At 36.1% G+C, this 21,912-nt stretch overlaps 1 protein-coding gene across 1 annotated transcript; it reads left to right on the top strand.

The window, feature by feature from the left end:
* Nucleotides 1-14,824: 14,824 nt before the first annotated feature.
* Nucleotides 14,825-15,784, top strand: LOC308432580 (vomeronasal type-1 receptor 90-like; the record flags this gene model as incomplete). Its single annotated transcript, XM_080932369.1, has 1 exon — nt 14,825-15,784. One exon carries the CDS (start codon nt 14,825-14,827, stop codon nt 15,782-15,784), a length of 960 nt encoding a protein of 319 aa, XP_080788495.1.
* Nucleotides 15,785-21,912: the final 6,128 nt, after the last annotated feature.

Below are 21,912 nucleotides of genomic sequence, written 5' to 3'. Positions count from 1 at the left end.
TTCCATTTTTCTTTTTTTGGGAGATTCAATGTTGTGTCAGTAAGCCTCTGTAACCCGAACAGTCACCAGAGAGTCAATTTTAAAGTATTTTTACTAAGGTCTCTTTATTACAAGCTTTGGCTTGGGGTTTTCTGTAACACAACCTAACATAGAAGGATGAAAATCAGAGCAGCAGTAACCCTCAGCAGGAAATGGTTTTATGGGAAATGTAAGCAGTTGAAGGGGTGTCTAGCCTGGCAAGTATATAATTGAATGTCTACTGTATGCCAACAGGTCAGTGGTTTGAAGGAAGACTGTATAAAATCAAGAAAAGTCTGAAAAAATCAAGAAAAGTCTGAAAGTACATCTGAATAAATCATACTAATCTTTGATTAACTGCTGGTAGAAAGTAGCTAGGGAGTAACTCTGGTCAAACATAAGGTCCTTCCTTGAACTTGGGTCAAGCTTGGGTTCATTTGTAGGTCAAGGTTTTAGGCCCCATTTTATTTTTCTTTCTTTCTTTTTTAAAAATTAAAGATGGAGGTAAGTAACAAGATGTAATAAGTTTGGCCTCTCAGCATCATTCCCCTTCTCCCTTTACTTTATATCTACCCATTATGGCTATTTGGATTAACTCTTGATTATAAATGACTTAACAACTAAAATTCACATATAAGGAATAACACATACAATGTTTGCTTTTGTGTTTTTGTGTTATATAACTCAGAATAAGGTTTTCTAGTATTATCCTTTCACCTTCAAATTCCATTAATTTAATGGCTTCATAAAGTTCCTTTTCCCACAATCTGTTGGTTGCCATTTTGTCCTAATGAGAGTGTCCTTTGCCTTACAGAAGGTTTGAAATTTTATGAGGTCCCATTTGCATAAGATGTGTGTTCTTTTGTGACTGGGTTACCTCACTAAGAATGATATTCTCTAGTTCTATCCATTTGTTTAGGAATTTTTTAATGTCATTGTTTCTAAAAGCTAAGTAGCACTCCATTGTTTAAATGTACCACACATTCTGTATCCACTCCTCTGCTGAAGGACACCTGGGTTCTTTTCAGCTTCTGGCTATTATAATAAGGCTGCTACTAACATGGTGGAGCATGTGTCCTTATTATATATTGGAATGTCTTTGCAGTATGCCCAGGAGTGAAATAGCTGGGTTTTCAGATAGTACTATGTCCAGTGTTCTGAGAAACTGTAAGAGTGATTTCACATTGGTTGTAGCAGCTTACAACTCCACCCACAGTGGAGGAGTGTTCCTTTTTCTCCACATCCTTGCCAGTGTCTGCTTTTGTCTGAGTTTTATTCTTAGCCATTCTAACTGGTGTGAGGTAGAATTTCATGATGGTTTTGATTTGTATTCTCTGATAACTGGGGATGTTGAGCATATTTTTAGGTGCTTCTCTTCCATTTGTTATTCATCAGTTGAGAATTCTTTCTTTTGGTCTGTACCCCATTTTTAATAGGATCACTTGATTCTTTGGAATCTAATTTCCTGAGAGTTTTTTGTACATATTGGATATCAGCCCTCTCTTAGATGTAGGATTGGTAAAGATCTTTTCTCAATCTGTTGGCTGCCATTTTGCTTTCTTGACAGTGTCCTCAGCCTTACAGAAACTTTGTCATTTCATGATGTCCCATTTGTCCATTCTTGATCTTGGAGAATAGGCCATTTGTCTTCTGTTCAGGAAAATGTCCCCCGTGACTGTTTGTTCTACCCTTTCCCCCCAGTTTCTCCTCTAATAGTTTTATTGTACCTGGTTTTATGTGGATATCTTTGATTCACTTTCACTTGAGCTTTGTACAAGGGGATAAGAAAGGATTGATTTGCATTCTTTTGCATGCTAACTGCCAGTTGAGTTAGCACCATTTGTTGAAGAGGCTGTCCTTTTTTCACTGAATGTTTTTAGCTACTTTGTCAAAAATCAAGTGACCATATGTGTGAAAGTTAATTTCTGGATCTTGTATTTTGTTCCATTGATCTACCTTCCTATGTCTGTACCAATACTATGTGGGTTTTAACACAATTGATCTTTAATACAGCTTGAGGTCAGGGATGGTGATTACCGCAGAAGTTTTCTTGTTATTGGGAATAGATTTTGCTATCCATAGTTTTGTTATTCCAGATGAATTTGCAAGTTGCTCTTTCCAACTCCATGAAGAATTGAGTTAGAATTTTGATGGGGAATTCATTGAATCTGTATATTACTTTTGGTGAGATGGCCATTTTTACAATGTTGATCCTTCTGATCCATGAGCATGGGAGATCTTTCCATCTTCTGAGATCTTCAATTTTTTTCTTCAGACATTTGAAGTTCTTGTTATACAGATCTTTTACTTGCTTAGTTAGGGTCACACCAAGATATTTCATATTGCTTGTCATTATTGTGAAGGGCATCTTTTCCCTAATTTCTTTGTCAGCATGTTTGCCCTTCAAGTAGAGAAAGGCTACTGATTTGTTAGAGTTGATTTTATTTCCAGACTCTTTTGTGAAGTTGTTTATCATCTGTAAAAGTTTTCTGCTGGAGTTTTTAGGGTCACTTAATAATAATAATACTTATTATTCCACTGGTAAACAGTGATATTTAAAATTTTTCTTTTCCAATTTGTATCCCTTTCTTTTGTTGTCTAATTGCTCTGGCCAGGACTTTCAATACTCCATTGAACAGGTAGAGGGGCAGTGGGCAGCCTTGTCTAGTCCCTGATTTTAGTGGGATTGCTTCAAGTTTTTCAACATTTATGTTGATGTTGGCTATTTGTTCTATATTGCTTTAACTATGTTTAAGTATGAGCCTTGAATTCCTGACCTTTCCAAGACTTTTTAACATGAAGTTGGGTTTTAATTATATCTGATGCTTTCTCTGCATCTGGAGAGATGATCATGTGGTTTTTTTTTTTTTTGAGTTTTTTTTTTTATATAGTGGATGATATTGATGGATTTCTGTATGTTAAACTATATCTGTATCCTAGGGATGAAGCCTATGTGATCATGTTGAAAGATCAGTTTGATATGTTCTTGAACTTGGTTTGCAAGAATTTTATTGAGTATTTTTACATCAATGTTCATGAGGAAAATTGGTCTAAAATTCTCTTTGTAGGGTCTTTGTGTGGTTTAGGAATGAGCGTAATTTTGGCTTCAAAGAATGACTTGGATAGTGTTCCCTCTGTTTCTATTTTGTGGAATAGTTTGGCGAGTATTGGTATTAGGTCTACTATGACAGTCTGTTAGAGTTCTGCACTAAACCCAAAAGGTCCTGAGCTTTTTTTTCATTTTTATTTATTATTTTATTTTATTTTTTGTTCGGGAGACTTTTAATGACTGTTTATATTCTTTAAGATTTATGGTTCCATTTAGATGGTTTATCTGATCCATATTTAATTTGATACCTGGTATCTATCTAGAAAATTGTCCATTGCCTCTAGATTTTTCAGTTTTACTGAGTATAGGCTTTTGTAGAAGAATCTGATTTTTTCTTGAATTTTCTCAGTTTCTGTTATTATGTCTCCCCTTTCATTTCTGATTTTGTTAATTTGAATACTCTCTTTGTGCCCTCTAGTTAGTCTGGCTAAGAGTTTATCAATTTTGTTGACTGTCTCAAAGAACCAGCTGTTGGTTTTGTTGATTCTTTGTGTAGTTCTTTTTGTTTCTATTTGGTTGATTTTAGCTCCAAGTTTGATTATTTCCTGCCATCAGATCCTCTTGTGTGTATGTGCTTCTTTTTATTTTAGAGCTTTCCCGTGTGCTGTCAAACTGTTAGTGTATGCTCTTTCCAGCTTCTCTTTGAAGGTGCTCAGAGCTATGAGTTTCCTCTTAGCACTTCTTTTGCTGTATCCCATAAATTTTAGTATTATGTGCCTCTTTTGTGTTAAATCAAAAAAATCTTTGACTTGTTTTTTATTTCTTCCTTGACCATGCCATGACTGAGGAGAGCATTGTTTAGTTTCCATATATATGTGGGGGTTTTATAGTTTTTGTTGTTATTGCAGACCAGCCTCAGTTCATAATGATCTGATAGGATGCATGGTATTATTTTGATGTTCTTGTATTTGTTGAAGCCTGGTTTGTTACTGACTATATTGTCAGTTTTGGAGAAGGTGTCATGAGGTGCTAAAAAAAGGTATAATTTTTTTTGTTTCAGGATGAAATATTCTATTCTGTTTAATCCATTCTGTTCATAAGTTTTGTTAGATTTTTGATGTGTCTGTTCAGTTTCTGCTTCAAACATCTGTCCTTTGGTGAGAGTTGGTTGTTGAAGTCTTCACTATTATTGGTTGTGGTTCAAACAGCAATTAAATTGCTTATTGCTCAATACTGATGTTTGACTTATTTCATGTGCAAACTTTTCAGGCACAATTGAAAATTGATAAATCATTATTCAATAGACAAGTTGTTAAAGTTATTTTCTCTATGCATGCTTTTATATTTCCTGTAAATTTATGTATGCAGCCCATAGATAATGCAGCTGCTATATTTTTAGATGGTTCATCTATGAGAAAGCAATATATACAATTGGATCACATGTTCATTCTCTTGAATTTCTGCCTGCTGCAGCATAGATTATTAGATTATGTGCTGTAGTCACTGTTTTTAAATGTTAAAAAATCAGTTAAACTTTAAATTTATATACTGTTAGCCAAGATATACAGCTTATGGTTTGCAATTGCTTGAAATTGTTCTGTTTTTAGATCTTGCTAAATCTTGAGTTTTTGCAATTGTTTATACAAATACAACTTAATTGGAGAGAACATACTATCCCATATCTTATACAATATTTAAGAGATATTGGGTCCCTTAGTAAAGGCAATGCCATAGCAGATTTTTATACCATGCAGATTATAATCTCATTTTTGCCATCAAAATATTTAATGTTCTGAGAGGACAATTTGAAATTTCTAGAGATTGTACTTGTCAGATTGTTAAGATTTGTCCTAAATGTCTTCAGTTTCTTATACCACATGATGGTTTTAACCCTCGAGGATTTGCACCTAACCCATTATGGCAAATTGATTTTACTCACATTTTTGATGTTAGAAAATTTAAATATTTATTTGAATATTAACACCTTCTAAGGATTTCTAGTTGCAACTGCTTTAACTGGAGAAGCAACTAAAAGTGTATATTCTTTGGACACTTGTGCCTCTGTTTGGTGTTCTTAAGAGTAACGCTGATACCATCTCTGATAGACAATTTGCTACTGAAGCCAGAGATTGTTTGCAAAAGGTTCAAAAAGCATTGGAAAGAGCTCATTTGAAATCTATACATTGTTCAATGCATTTACAATTATTATTTCCATATGATCATACTTCAACAGGAGAGTTTGACAGCAAAGACCTACTTAATGGTTACATTACAAGCCTTACCTTCGAAAATTGTTGTTTCTTACCCCCAAGCTGTTATTAATTTTTAAAGCACAAAAATTAGCAGTATAGACCTTTGGGAAAGAGCCAGAAGTTATCATTAAACCTTATACCAAAGTGTAAGTATGCTTTTTAGCACAAACCCATATAGTTTGGGCTATATTTTTATGCAGTACTATGTGTAAACTTGATAACCACTATCCTGCTAATAAACTGGCTTAATTTTTTTTCAAAGAGCATCCCATTGTGTTTCCTAAGGTGCTTTTCTCTATTCCTCTTCCCCATGCTAGGTTAGTTTTTACAGATGGATCCTCTAATGTTTTTGCTTCTGTAGTATCTGAAGAGATTCATTAGACCTATCAAGTAATCGTTAAATCTGCTCAAATGGCTGAAATTATGGCTGTGCAATTTGCTTTGCAGAGGTTCCCTGAAGAAACTCTAAATATTTATACTGATAGTAACCATGTTGCTCAAATTTTGCCACCTTTAGAAACTGCCACTTATATTTTCTCTGTGCAGCATTTCTTGACCACTTATTGAAATTACAGACCTTAATTTTGCAAAGAAAAATTTCTATATTTGTAGGGTACATTCGAGCCCATGCTGCCTCTCCAGGACCTCTATTGAGAGGAAATCTGCTGGGGGAGTGGAGACCTTGCAGCGGTGACGAGAACCCCAGGATCTGCACCTGCACCTGTGCCTGTGGAGCAAACTGGAGGGAATCAACTGATTCTTGACTGCACCAGGAGGATTTTTACTGCAGCTGTTATTAATGCTGTTTCAGCAGCTGATTTTTGTACCTGCGGATTTTTGAGATTGCCTCTCTTCACCTTATTGCCACAGCTGTTTGATGGAATTTTTAGGAAAAGTGGCCGAGGCCTTCTCCACTTAAGATAATTTGAAATCATTCATTTAATTGGATATGCATTCAATTGGGAATTTTAAATTTGAATTAAATTGGTTCTGTTACAGGAACAACTAGTTGTGGTTCAAGAGGCTCATAAGACTGGGCTAGTACATGCTCTGGGCATATTAGCCTTTAAAGCAGCCTTAGCGTCTACCTTTCCTTATGTTCCTTAAGCAACAGACAAGCCTGAAGCCAAGTTCTCTGCTGAGAGACTAGCACTAAGTAACCCTACAGCTCTAGCTCAATGGAGCATGAATAAATTAGGTGGCCAGAGATGGGAAAACCCACAGGGGTGCTTGTTGACCTAAGACAGAGAGTCTACAGGGGCCTGTGTGGGCTTTTCAAAGATGGGTAAGGCAAGTGCTGACATCCATGGGTGCCTATGACATGTCCCTAATTTTAAAAATAATTTTGGGGGAAATGTTGGGAGTTCTGCTCAACTTCCTAAGGGTTATCTGAACTGCTCACTTGCATGTCTTGACTTTGGGAAAACAACACGCCTTCCTTTGTAATACAAATTGGCCCAGACCTAAGCCAACCCCTCACCTGTTCCTGTTCCTGCTCCTGCTTTTTTCTACCTCAGGATATAGACTTCACCCTAGTGGCTGTAGCCTTTAACAGCAGCTAGAGAATTTGCATATTTCCTTTAAAATTACTTTTGCAAGTGTATATAATGGAGAGCTTAAGCCAGTTGGAGTTGGAGTTGAAGGAATTGGAGTTTGGAGTAAAGCAGCTTTTTCTGTTAACATGAATAATTGAGTTGTGTCTTCTCAAACCCTCAGGCTTTGAGCAGCTGTGTTGGACTAGCTGTTAGTGGTGCAGGCGCCACAGTTTCTTTCTTTGTAGTGGAGTTTTCATCTATTTTTTCTTTTTTTTTGGTAGGGCTGTATTTGTAAACAGGTATTGTGTAAATTTGTTTTTTTTCCTGGAATATTTTGGTTTCTCCATCTACGGTAATTGAGAGTTTTGCTGGATATAGTAACCTGGGCTGGCATTTATGTTATCGTAGGGTCTGTATGACGTTAGTCCAGGATTTTCTTTTTTTTAAAATTTAAGTTTTAAATTTTTATTTTATAAAATACTATTATAGCTCACAAATTTTGTTACAGATTAATATATAATAAATACAAATACCCAGCACATAAAGTCACTTGGAAACAAAGCACATCCTCTCCCACTGAGGCCACAAAGGCTCCCCATTTAGGGGCTCTAAATCCATGGGCAGGCAGGCAACAAGCTCAGGAACAGGCCCTACTCTAGTTCTTGGAGAACCCACATAAAGAATAAGCTGGTCATCTGCTACATAATGTACATAGGGGGAAGACTAGGTCTAGCCTGTGCTCTCTTTTTGGTTGGTGTTGCATATGACCATCAGAAATATCAGACATTTACCTTGTCATTCATAACAGTAGCAAAAGTACATTCATGAAGTAGAAATGGAAAAGAGTTTTCCAGCTTGGTGTCTCCACAAGAGACAGAATGGTGCTAAAGATTCATGGCATTAGGAAGGCAGAGAACCACTGTATTAGAGTCATACAGTGACAGAGTCAAAGTTGGGGTCAATCTAAGGCCAGTGTAAAAATTCTACCACAAACCTCCAAGCACAAGAGCCCTTCCTTTCCATGAAGGAACAAGAGAGCTAGTTTAGTTTTTGGAGTAGCTCCAAGCCAAACTATAAAACTAAGCCCACTGTGATTTCCAACTGACACCCCTTAGAAAGTCCTGATTGGTACACTGAGTAAATTTGAAGGATGTTTGGTTCCACCAAAAGTGCATAGTACCCTGTTTAGTTAGCATTATTCAAATTCTGCCCCAATTGTTCAAAATCTGCCCTAATTATTTAAAATGTATGTAACTCCCTGTTAGAATCTGGTCAGGGTCACCTGACTCTTAAAGCAGGTGACCACAAAATGTTGGAACAATAAAATTACACTTGCTTTTGCATTGATAACTGCCTTCATAAGTCTTCTTCAAGTGGTCTTGTAAGATTTCCAATTCGAACCTCAGAATAGTGTACTACCTGAATTTGTCAGTGTTGTCTAGAGAAACAGAATCTATAGAATGAATCTCTATCTACATATAAAGGAGAATTATTATAATGGCTTACAGGCTGTGGTCTATTTAATTCAACAATGGCTGTGTATCAACTCAATGTCCAACAACCCAGCAGTTGTTCATCTTATGAAGCTGGGTGTCTCATGTAGTTTCAGTATATGCCTGACTCCTGAAGCTGTACACTCTAATTCCAGTAAAATAATGGACTTGCTAGCAAGAACAAGAGCAATCAGGCAATGAAAATGCACGCATCCTTTTTTTCCCCATATTTTTAAAATAACCTTCCAGAAGAAGAAGTGATCCAGAATAATGGTGAATCTTCCTGCCTCAAACATCCAGAAGTGGAACTTCCATTTCAAATGATGTAAATAATATAAACTCACACACAGGCATTTCCAGTGATTTAAATTTTAGTTAATTTCAGATGTAGTCAAATTGACAACCAGAAATAGACACAACTCTATCAGAACATGTGAAAATACAGACACTTGATTACTTTCCTATTTGTGTCTCCTTAACCTTCTCAGTTATTTTTTCTCTATTAAGACTTCTAGTAGTATATTGAATAGTTTTGGAAAATACTGACATTCCTGTGTTCTTTCTGATGTTAGTGGAATTGCAAAAATTATCTCTTCATTTGAGTTACTATTGAATATGGGCTTACTTTAAATTTCCTTCACTATGTTTAGGTATGTCAATAATCTTTCTAGGACTTTCCTTATGTAGGTGTATTAGGTTTTGTATTTTGACTAAGGCCTATATGTGGTTTTTGTATTTTATCCTGTATATAAGAAGTGTTATATTATCTATTTTTCTTATTTTTTATTTATATTTTATATTTAAATTTAGAATATTATCTCCTTTCCAGGTTTCACCACTGGAATCTTTCTATCATATCCACCCTCCCCCTCCCTTTCTCTTCTCCCCCTGCCTCTATGTGGATGCTTCTTCACCCACTCACATACCCACTCCCTTCATCCTTTCTTCCCTGGCATTCCCCTACACTGGGACAGAAAATACATTTATATTATGTCTTTGCTTTGAGCTCTTTAAGAAAAATACTTTAATATTAGCGTGTTTAGAGGAGGTGATACTGTCCTAATTTTCTCAAGGAGCTGTTGATTTTTAGGTAAAACAATAAAGCCAGTGTCATGTAGGTATGAAAGGCACTAAAAATGCATTTAAAATGGGGTGAATACTTGGGGAATCTAAATTGTTTTTGTATTTCTTATAAATTGGGCTTTATTATTCTTACTTCTGTTTTGTTCACAAGAACTGAATTCAGTTAATCCACACACACACCCAGTTATGGCCTGCAGAGAGTATCTCACACAGGAGAAAGCCAGAGCTCAGCTGTTTCCACCCTATTGTTTTCCTAAAATTAAGGAAGTTCACTTTTCCATTTGATGGCACAACTTTGTAACAATGTCAAGGTCAGAAGTGCCTTCTTCAGATAACATGATAACTGTGGGTCTAGAGGGAGAAGTGCTGATGGCATTTTTTCCTTATAACTACTTCTTAGGGCCTCAGTCTACAAGGATGTTTATGGGAGGCCCAGAAGGTGAGTGGACCTTTGTTTTCTTTTTGTTTATATTTTTATTTTTTAAATTTTTATTCTCTTCATTATAGTGAGAGCAGTAGCTGTTAGAACAAAGCAGGATTCTGTAATAAATGAGTAGAGAATTTTCTGTATACAGTTTTGCTTTTGAGTTATATTAACTCATAATTAAACCAGATATGCTTGCAGACACAAGATTGTCAGTGTAATGATTAATAAAAGAACATTGACTTTACTAAGTTTAATCTCTTCTATATATGACAGTAGACAGGGCCTAGACAAAAGATCAATAGGAAAAGCCAATAGGCAAAAGAAGATACTTTTCATGAAATGAAAATATCATTACTTTTTATAAGTAATTCCACTTCAACATTTAAGGAGCCTATGTGACAAAGGATTGCACTGAGTTTGTGCTCTAAGAATTCTAATATCCTGGGTCCATCTAGGTATGGCCAACTGTTATATTTCTATCCCTGTAACACTGGAGGTGTTGTAGAGGGTGAAAACCAAATTACAGCCCCTTATTATTTTTCAGGGGTCTGTTTATATTATTGATGCTTTAAAATTGTGTTTTGTATTTTTCATTTTACACTTTTCTCAAGTTAATGATTATATGATTTTAATAAATAAAACACAAATCATGAATATACAATAAAGGTTATCTACTATAGTTTTTCAAGTAATTTTCTTGTGTGTTAGATTTGCATATACTGATGACTTGTTAGTAAAGTTTCAGTTAATGACATTTTAGAGTATAAAACCCTCTTAGCCTCATACAAGTTTTAAATGTTTTACATAGATTTGTTTAATCTATTTTAATGATTTTATTAATAAAAACTTTTTATAAAAGCAGACATTTTGTAGTCACTTTGAAATATTAGGAAATTTCAATTTTTGTTAAATATTTGTTTCCTTTTTAGAAGTATAAATTTTAGTAGAAGTTTTTGTTATTTTATTAAAATGAATTCACTTTTCTTATTTCAGGTTTTTTAAATTGAATTTGTAGCACTGAGGATAAATAATATTGAGTAAGCTTTTTTTTCGGCAGTGAGAGATATATTTGCAATTATTTAATAGTATGAAATCATTTAAAGTATAATTACTAAGGTGTCTTTTAACAGTTGCACACACACACACACAGACATACATACACACATACACACACAAACACACACTCACACCTGGCCAAGTAATTTAAGCTTAGGTACCAATATCATAAGTAAATTTTTATTTTTCTGGAATATCAGTTCCTAATGTTTGGAGTAGATTAAAATAGAACATGCAGAAAGATGTGGTGGCAGAAACCTAAGATTCCAGCACTTTGAAAACTAAGGCAGGCAAATTGTAGGTTTGATTAAAGTCAGTCTGATTTTGGTTAAGATCTTTTCTCTCTCTGTCTGTCTGTTTCCCTGCCTGTCTGCTATCTGTCCGTGAGAATGTAAATTTATAACATTATTGTCATTGAAATGGAACAAAATAATGCCAGTAACCCTCATTAACTCCCTGGGTCAGAGTATTAATGCCATAAAAAACAGTTGTCAGAAACATGAGTTTATGTTTGCAAGGATTACAGAATTTTAAGTTTGTTTTGAATGATTTAGTTTTAAATGTCTGCACTAGTGCCATAGGCTTGACAATGGTGAATCTGACCTGGTCATGCAGAAAACAAAGAACATACCTTCAGTTTTCTTCATGTTCCTTTCATTTTATAAACATATTGGATGTGACTCTCAGTTTTTCACTAAAGTGATCTAAACATATTAATTAGTAATAAACAGTAGCAGCACCAGGACACACTATACCTGTGATCTATTCTAAGACATCATAATTCAGTAATCTCTCTCTCCTCCTCCTTCTGCCCTTTCCTCCCTCCCTTCCTCCTTTTCTCCTTCCTTCCTTTCTTCCCTTCTTTATTCCCCCACTCTCTTGTCCCTCTTCCTTTTACTCTCTATCTCCCTTATTTCTCCTGTCTTGTGCAGAGAACACACACACACACACACACACACACACACACATACACACACACACACACACACACACAAACACACACACAATCAAGCATATACACATACACACACACAATCAAGCATGCACACATACACAGATACACACACTCAGACAGATTTCCAGTGAACATTCATATCTTTGCCAAACTCACATCAGTGGTCATGGAACCTGTGATGAACTTTGGGTATGACTGCTTCCCAACAGTCTCTGCAGTGACATTCCTCCTGCTGCTGCCTCATCTTAACAAACTGGCTTTCAACTGAGCTTATAATGTTCTGCTCAACATCTGTGTGTTTCCAGTTATGCCTGTGCTAATTTTAATTTCCAAATAAGAATTCATACATTTAAAATTTCATATACTATCAGGGTGGTGGTATGAATTACTACTTTATTGAAAACCATTAAGTATTCTTGCTGGCATTCTGTATTTTATAAAATTCTTTGAAAATTATTTTGATGCCAAGGTTTTTCTCTTTCAGATATTTCTAAAAATGTGTTTGTGTTGCTGACAAAAAACAGTACACCAGCCAACAATTTCATTTGTCAACTGAAGGTCACATATTCAGTTTATGTGCTCTCTGAGAAGTCACACAGCTTTTATATTATTTACAAAAAGTGGTGAAGCTTGAAATGAAAATGATACTTTTGATTTTAATGGGCTTTTTGATTCTTGGAGACTAACTTCTTGAGATATTTGTATATATTAGATATTAACCCTCTAACAGATGTAGAATAGGTACAGTTCTTTTCCAAATCTGTTGGTTGCAGTTTTTTGTTCTATTGTCAGTATATTTTTCATTACAGAAGCTTTACAATTTTATGACCTTTTAGTTGTCGATTCTTGATATTAGATTAGAGGCACTGGTGTTGTGATCAGGAAAATTTACTCTGTGCCTATGTATTTGAGGCTCTTTCTAATCTCTCTTCTATTTCGTTCACTGTATCTAGTTTGTTTGTTTATTTATTTATATTTACACTACTGATTTTTCCTCTCGCAGTCTACTTCCTGATTCTTCCAAATGCCATACCTGTCTTCCCATCTCAACAAGGATAACTTGACAAGACATACCCCAGAAGACCTCTAAACTCTCTGGGGCCTGTAGTCTCTTGAGGGTTAGGTGCATTTTCTCTGACTAAACACAACTAAACTTCTGCTGTACATGTACTGGGGGCCATATATCAGCTAGTGTATGGTGCCTGGTTTGTGATCCATGGTCTGAGAGAGGTATCTAGGTTACTTGAGAGTGCTGGTCCTTCTACAGGTCACCCTCTTCCTGAGCTTCTTCCAGCTTTTCCTTAATTCAAGCAAAAAGAGCAGCAGCTTCTATATATTGGTTGAGTGCAAATATCTGTATCTGACTCTTTCAGCTGCTCATTCATTCTTTTGGAGGCAGTCAAAATAGGCTCCTTCTTGTGAGTGCTCCGTAGCCTCTAATAATGTCAGGCCTTGAGGTCTCCCTTTGACCTGGATTATCCTTTGAGTCTGGACCTTCATTGTCTCAGGTTCTTCTTCATTTCTATCTCTGTATTTCTTTCTGGTTCTGATTCATTGTAGTCATTTTTGATTTCTCTATGACAAGGTGATTTAATGTAATGAATTAAGATAATTCAATAATAAATTAATCATGGCTATCAGATCATATAACTAACACAGGCACTAAGCATAAAACTGTTGAGTGAAAGTGTGAAAAGTGTGTGGATTCTGATAATGTATGTTAACACTGAGGACCTTGTTTTCTAATACATGGGAAGGAATATGTTTTGAAATAGAAATATACAAACAGAATCACTATCTGATCATCTTTGGTGAGTTAATGTTATTCTGTGTAGATAATAATATTTTTCTTAGTGTTCCACGTTTTCTGATTTGGGGAGATGTATATAGTACATAGAAATTACAGAAACCAGTAAAGTAAAAATGGAGCACTGATGATATAGGGGTGGGATGGAAGCAACAGAGAGCAGTATATCAGGGTACAAATGATCTTATCAGTGAACTAGGAAAAGAGTGGCTTCTCAGAGTGTGGATGGGAATAAATACAGAAGAAAAAGGTAGGTAGGTAAAATATCAAGATGGATTTATGAGAGGCCATAACTACACATTCTATTAACTAATTATACTGCACCTTCAAATCTACATGAAAAGCACTACTTATCTTAGCATCTGGGGTTTATGAGAAACCTTAAGTTTCAGAAAGGTGATGGGATGAAATCTAATGTCAGTGAAGCCTAGTGCCATTTAGAACCTCAAACATTGGCCATAGGGTGTGCAAAGTAAACTAATGGTTTCCAACTTTATTTATCTCGTTAATTCAAATTGTGGGGATATATGATATCCTTGAAAATGGAACACAAAAGCAAATGGAGCAAGAAAGATATTTTGTTGATTAAACTAATGAGATTACAATAAAGTATCACTGTCATTGCATTTGAATTACGAATCAAAGTGTGGATGATTACACACTAGAGCACAGTAAAATTATAGAATATGAGAAAGCATCACCTAACATATTGGGTTTCTTTAGAGAATATTTTCCAGATTTATGTATTACTTATTTTTCTGTAGGAATGTGATTAACATTCTGTGCTTATCACTACAGTTTAGATACTAACTATGAAATAAGGCAGTTAATTAAATAGGATTGGATTTCTAAGGCACGAGACTCAAATGTAATACAGGGCTAGATGGTCATCATTCGGTGAATATATGATTGCAATCTTATTTATTATATATAAGTTTCAATATATGTAGCAGATTCATGGAAGACATAGGAATGTAAGCTCTGATGTACTGTCTGAAAATCAAGATTAATGAGACAGGCTATTCAAGAATAATGTGGAAAATAGTGTGATAATAGTCACTGTATCACACACATTATGTATGCTTTATTATTTTTTCAGATATGAAATAAACTTCCACTATGCTCTTATGATGAATACACTCTCCACTTATGTTCTCACTCAAAAATGTCTTTTATTTTCAAGCTGGACTTGGAGTATTATCCAATATGATTCTTCTTTTTTTCTACATTTTTATAATCCTATGGCACAGACCTAAACCTACAGACATGATCTCCTGTCAACTGACCTTCGTTCACATAATGATGTTCCTCAGTGGAGGGGACATTTGGCTTACAGATTTATTTGAGACACTGAACATTGAGAATGACATCAAATGTAAGGCAACTTTTTACATCAGCAGAGTGATGAGAAGCCTCTCTATCTGCATCACCTGCCTCCTGAGTGTGTTCCAGGCTGTCACTATCAGTCCCAATACCTCTTTGTTGGCAAAATTTAAACAGAACCTAAAAAAATACATGATATATGCTCTCTTATGTATATGGTCTTTCAATTTGTCCTTCAGTAGTAACCAAATCTTCTATGTTGGTGCGTTTACCAATGTGAGTGAGCTCAATCAAATAAAGGCCACTAAATACTGCTCACTCTTACCCATGAACTCCATCATCAGAGGACTGATTTTAACAGTGACAACTGCCAGAGATGTGTTTCTCGTAGGAGTCATGCTGACCACAAGTGTATACATGGTGATTATCTTGTGCAGACATCAGAGGCAATGCAAGCATCTTCATAGCATCAATCACCTGAGAGTGTCCCCTGAGAAAAGGGCCACCCAGATCATTTTGCTGCTGGTGGCTTTCTTTGTGGTAATGTATTGGGTAGATTTCACCATCTCAACAACCTCATTCCTTTTATGGATATATAGCCCAGTCATACTGAATGTTCAGAAGTTTGTGATGAATGCCTATCCCACGATTACTCCTCTGGTACAAATCAGCATTGATTACAGAATAATTTTTATCCTAAAAAACATGCAGTCAAAATGCCACCATTTATTTTTTAAAAGATTTTTTTCTCCTTTTACAAAAGCTATTAATGATTTTTTAAATTAATGTACAAGTGTTCTCACAAAGTGCATGTGTGTGTATATTTCCCTAAGCTCACAGAGAATATCATGGGATCACCTAGAAATGTACTTACAGCTGGTTATAAAGAATCATCCTGTGCAGCTCTAGTTATTTTGTTTCAAAACTGCAAGTTCTTTTTAAACTTTAATGGTTAAAGTTTCAAAACAAGATTGGATTTAACTGTTACTCAGTGGATGTATGTCTTTTGTACAAACTCCTAATAGCTAAGACCAAAGGACTAGACCAGCCTGTATGCTTCAAGCCTGGACTGACTTCAGATGCAGAAAGCCTTATTCTGCTCCCTTCTATTGAGACACATGCTCTGCCTTTATATTTCTCTACAATGAGAGAAAATAAATATCTTTTCAATTTCTGTTCTAACAGATATATTTTCTACTCTATTAAACTTGACCCAATCTAAAAAATGGGGGAAGCATTTTAGATGACGGGAAATTTGTCTATAGGCCTAGAATCTTTATGTATTAGAATCCAAGGCAGACAAATAATACTGATTTATCAAATCTTATTGGTTATTTGATATGTACTTTTTGTGTCTAAGAATCTCTTTGTATTTTTTTTAGGACAACAAATATTTTAACATAGGTTTAATGAAATAATTTTATTTTTATTTTATTATTATTATTATCATTATTTTATTTTTATTTTTTTTTAAAGATTTTAAACATTTTTTGCTTAAAATTATACATTTTTGTCAGTACTGCTTTTTCAGACATTAAAATAAATTTTACATAAAACCATGTGAATATGTTTTTTAGTCAGTACTTGATTTTTTTCAAGGGCTTGACAGTATGCATTGAAAACGTACTAGTTGCAATAAGCGTAAAGTACATGCAAAACAAAACGCAACATGGAAATAGTCAAAGTCCTCTTGTTTTGTGAATATATGTATAGTTTTTGTTTTCTTTATTTCTTGGACTTCATGCAGTCTGTGAGTTGTTTCTGGGGGAGTGCAAGCCTCTGGGGTTAGCATCCCACTATCAGTGACTGCATATTATGTCTGTTCTTTTGTGACTGGGTTATCTCACTCAGGATGATCTTCTCTAGATGCAGCCATTTTCTTAAGAATTTGGTTAAGTCATTGTTTCTGGTGGCTGAGTAGTATTTCATTGTGTATATGTACCACAATTTTTGTATCCATTCGTCTTCTGAAGGACATCTGGGTTCCTTCCAGCTTCTGGCTATTATAAATAGAGCCGCTATGAACATTGTGGTGCATATATCTTTGTTGTGTATTAAAGTGTCTCTGGGGTATATGCCCAGAAGTGGAATAGCTGGGTCTTCAGGTAGTACTATATCCAATTTTCTGAGGTATCACCAGACAGATTTCCAGAGTGGTTGTATTAGCTTGCAACCCCACCAACAGTGAAGAAGTGTTCCTATTTCTCCGCAGCCTCGCCAGCATCTGCTGTCATCTGAGTTTTGGATCTTGGCCAATCTGACTGGTGTGAGGTGGAATCTTAGGGTTGTTTTGATTTGCATTTCCCTGATGGCTAAGGATGTCGAGCACTTCCTCAGATGTTTCTCGGCCATTCGGTGTTCCTCAACTGAAAATGATTTGTTTAGCTCTGTACCCCATTTTTTAATAGGGTTATTTGATTCTCTGGTGTCTAGCTTTTTGAGTTCCTTGTACACATTGGATATTAGGCCTCTATCTGATGTGGTGTTGGTAAAGATCTTTTCCCATTCTGTTGGTTGCCGTTTTGTTTTCTTGATGATGTCCTTAGCCTTACAGAAACTTTGCAATCTCATTAAGTCCCATTTGTTAATCTTTGACCTTAGAGCTTGAGCCATTGGTGTTTTGTTCAGGAAATTTTCTCCTGTGCCTATGTGTTCTAAGGTTTTCCCTACTTTCTCATCTAATAGTTCCAGTGTATCTGGTTTAATGTGGAGATCTTTAATCCACTTACACTTGAGCTTTGTACAAGGAGATAAGAACGGGTCTATTTTCATTCTTTTGCATGTTGAGTGCCAGTTGGACCAGCACCATTTGTTGAATAGGCTGTCCTTTTTCCATTGAATGTTTACTGCTCCTTTGTCAAAAATCAGGTGACCATATACATGAGGGCTCATTTTTGGATCTTCTATTCTATTCCATTGATCCACTTGCCTATTTCTTTACCAGTACCATGCAGTTTTCAGCACAATTGCCTTGTAATATAGCTTGAGGTCAGGGATAGTGATTCCCGCAGATGTTTCTTTGTTGTTGAGGATGGATTTCGCTATTCTAGGTCTTTTGTTATTCCATATGAAATTGCACATTGATCTTTCCAATTCCATGAAGAACTGGGTTGGAATTTTGATGGGGATTGCATTGAATCTGTAGATTGCTTTTGGTAGGATGGCCATTTTTAAGATGTTGATCTTTCCAATCCATGAGCATGGGAGATCTTTCCATTTTCTGAGATCCTCCTCAATTTCTTTCTTTAGAGGTTTGAAGTTCTTGTCATACAGGTCCTTCACTTCCTTAGTTAGAGTCACACCAAGGTATTTCATAGTTTTTGTAACGATTGTGAAGGGTACCTTTTCCCTAATTTCTTTCTCCACATGTTTGTCCTTTGAGTACAGGAAGGCTACTGATTTGTTTGAGTTAATTTTGTATCCGGCCACTTTGCTGAACTTGTTTGTTAGCTGTAGCAGTTCTCTGGTGGAATTTTTGGGGTCACTCAAGTACACTATCATGTCATCGGCAAAGTGTGATGTTTTTATCTCTTCCTTTCCGATTTGTATCCCCTTGATCTCCTTTTGCTGTCTAATTGCTCCAGCCAGGACTTCCAGTACTATGTTGAATAGGTAGGGAGAGAGTGGGCAGCCTTGTCGAGTCCCTGATTTTAGTGGGATTGCTTCAAGTTTCTCATCATTAAGTTTGATGTTGGCTGTTGGTTTGCTGTATATTGCTTTTATTATGTTTAAGTATGGGCCTTGGATTCCTGTTCTTTCCAGGACTTTTAACATGAAGGGGTGTTGGATTTTGTCGAATGCTTTCTCAGCGTCTAGTGAGATGACCATGTGATTTTGGTCTTTAAATTTGTTTATATGGTGGATTACATTGATGAATTTCCTTATGTTAAACCATTCCTGCATCCCAGGGATGAAGCCTACTTGGTCATGATCAATGATCGTTTTGATGTGTTCTTGGATTCGGTTTGCAAGGATTTTGTTGAGTATTTTTGCATCAATGTTCATAAGTGAGATTGGTCTGAAGTTCTCTTTCCTTGTAGGGTCTTTGTGTGGCTTAGGTACGAGTGTTATTGTAGCCTCAAAAAGTGAGTTGGGTAATATTCCATCTGATTCTGTCCTTTGGAATAGTTTGGCAAATATTGGTGTTATATCCCCAATAAATATCTGATAAAATTCTGCACTGAACCCGTCTGGACCTGGGCTTTTTTTGGTTGGGAGGCTTTTGATGACTTCTTCTATTTCTTTAAGTGTTATGGGATTATTTAGATGGTTTACTTGGTCCTGGTTAAACTTTGGGACCTTGTATCTGTCTAGGAATTCGTCCATTTCCTCCAGATTTTCCAATTTTGTGGAGTATAAGTTTTTGTAGTAGGATCTGATGATTTCTTGGATTTCCTTAGTTTCAGTTGTTATGTCACCACTTTCCTTCTGATTTTGTTAATTTGGATACTCTCTCTTTGCCCTTTAGTTAGTCTGGCTAGGGGTTTATCAATCTTGTTGATTTTCTCAAAGAACCAACTCTTTGTTTTGTTGATTTTTTCAATGGTTCTTTTTGTTTCTATTTGGTCTATTTCTGCCCTAATTTTGATTATTTCTTGCCGTCTACTCTTTTTGGGTATATCTGCTTCCATTTGTTCTAGCGCTTTTAGCTGTGCTGTCAGGTTGCTGATGTGAGCTCTCTCCAGTTTCTTTTTGGAAGCACTTAGGGCTATGAGTTTTCCTCTCAATACTGCTTTCATTGCATCCCATAGGTTTGGGTATGTTGTGTTATCGTTTTCGTTGAATTCTAGAAAGTCCTTAATTTCTTTATTTCTTCTTTGACCCTGCTATCCTTTAACAGAGCGTTGTTTAGTTTCCATGTATATGTGGGCATTTTGTTGTCTTTGTTTTTGTTAAAGACCAGCCGTAGACCATGGTGATCTTAGAGGATGCATGGGAGTATTTCAATCTTCTTATATCGACGAAGGCTCGTTCTGTGTCCAATTATGTGGTCAATTTTCGAGAAGGTGCCATGGGGTGGTGAGAAGAAGGTGTATTCTTTTACTTTAGGATAGTATGCTCTGTATATATCTATTAATTCTAGTTGGTTCAAAGTCTCTGCTAGTTTTGCAGTGTCCTTGTTCAGTTTCTGTTTCCCTGATCTGTCCATTGGTGAGAGTGGGGTATTAAAGTCTCCCACTATTATTGTGTGGGGTGAAATATATTTTTTGAGCTCTAGTAGAGTTTCTTTTATGAATGTGGGTGATTTTTTATTTGGAGCATATATGTTAAGGATTGAGAGTTCCTCCTGACAGATTTCCCCGGTAATGAGTAAAAAGTGTCCTTCTTTATCTTTTTTGATAACTTTTGGTTGGAAATTTACTTTATTCGATATTAGAATAGCCACTCCAGCTTGCTTCTTGGAGCTGTTTGCTTGGAAGTTTTTTTCCCACCCTTTTACTCTGAGATAGTGTCTGTCTCTGTCTCTGAGATTAGTTTCCTGTATGCAGCAAAAGGCTGGATTTTGTTTATGTATCCAGTCTGATAGTCTATGTCTCTTTATTGGGGAGTTGAGACCATTTATGTTAATAGATATCAAGGAATAATTGTTTCTGTTTCCTGCCATTTTTGCTTTTTTGGGTTGAGTTGTGTCTGTGTTTTTTTCTTCTTTTAGTTTTCTTGTTTAGGAGTTTTCTTGTTTTTACTAGGCTTTATTTTCCCTCCTAGTATTGGGTTTTCCACCTATAATTCGTTGTAGTGCTGGGTTTGTGGTCAGATATTGTGTGAATTTTGATTTGTCTTGAAATATCTTTGTCTCTCCATCGATAGTGATTGATAGTTTTGCTGGGTATAGCAGCTTGGGCTGGCACTTGCGCTCTCTTAAGGAGTGCATGATGTCTGTCCAGGCTCTTCTAGCTTTCATGGTCTCTGTTGAGAAATCGGGTGTGAGTCTGATTGGTCTGCCTTTATATGTTACCTGACCTTTTTCCCTTACTGCTTTTAGTATTCTTTCTTTACTTTGGGCACTTGATGTTTTTACTATATATGTCGGGAGGTATTTCTTTTCTGGTCCAACCTATTTGGAGTTCTGAACGCTTCTTTTATGCTCGTGGTCATCTTATTCTTGAGGGTAGGGAAGTTTTTTTCTATGATTTTGTTGAAGATATTTACTGTGCCTCTTAGTTGATACTCTTCCCCCTCTTCTATTCCTATTATCCTTAGGTTCGGTCTTCTCATTGTGTCTTGTATTTCCTGGACATTTTGGGTTAGGAGCTTTTTGTTTTTTGCATCTTCTCTGGCTGTTTTGTCTATGTTTGCAATGTTGTCTTCTGCCCCCGAGATTCTCTCCTCGATATCTTGTAATCTGTTGGAAATGCTTGCTTCTGTGACTCCTGATTTCTTTTTTTGGTGTTCTGACTCTAGGGTTATCTCTTTTAGTGCTTTCTTTATTGTGTCAATTTCTGTTTTAATTTCCCTCTTCCATTCCTTTATTTCTTTGGTTCTGTTTTCCTCTCGTTCTTTGAGTTCTTTGAGTGTTTTTCTTGTTTCTTCTTTAAAAGCTTCTGAATCTTTTTGCTTTTCCTCCCTTTCTTGTTTAAGTATCTCTATCAGCGTCTTGAGGCATGATTTCAGGTCTGTGTCTTCTTTTTCTGGAGTGTTTGGAATTCCGATGTTTGCTACTATTGGAGAGCTGGGTTCTGGTGTTGCTAGATTGTCTTGGTTTCCTTGGGATATACTCTTTCTCTTTCCTCTTGCCAGTTTCTTGTCAGTGATATGTTCTCACCTTTCCCTTGTATCTTTTCTGTGTCCCTGGATCTCCGCTGGTCCAGGTGGGAGATGGGCCCAGCCCTGTTCTATGCCTTAGAGTCGCCGGGTGGGAACAGAGGTTCCAAAGTTCTGTTCCTGGTCCCCGGATCAGGCAGGTTGGATGGTGC

Source organism: Micromys minutus (assembly GCF_963924665.1).
Source record: "Micromys minutus genome assembly, chromosome: 18".
NCBI lineage: Eukaryota > Metazoa > Chordata > Mammalia > Rodentia > Muridae > Micromys > Micromys minutus.
This window is presented reverse-complemented; position numbering and strand designations above follow the sequence as displayed.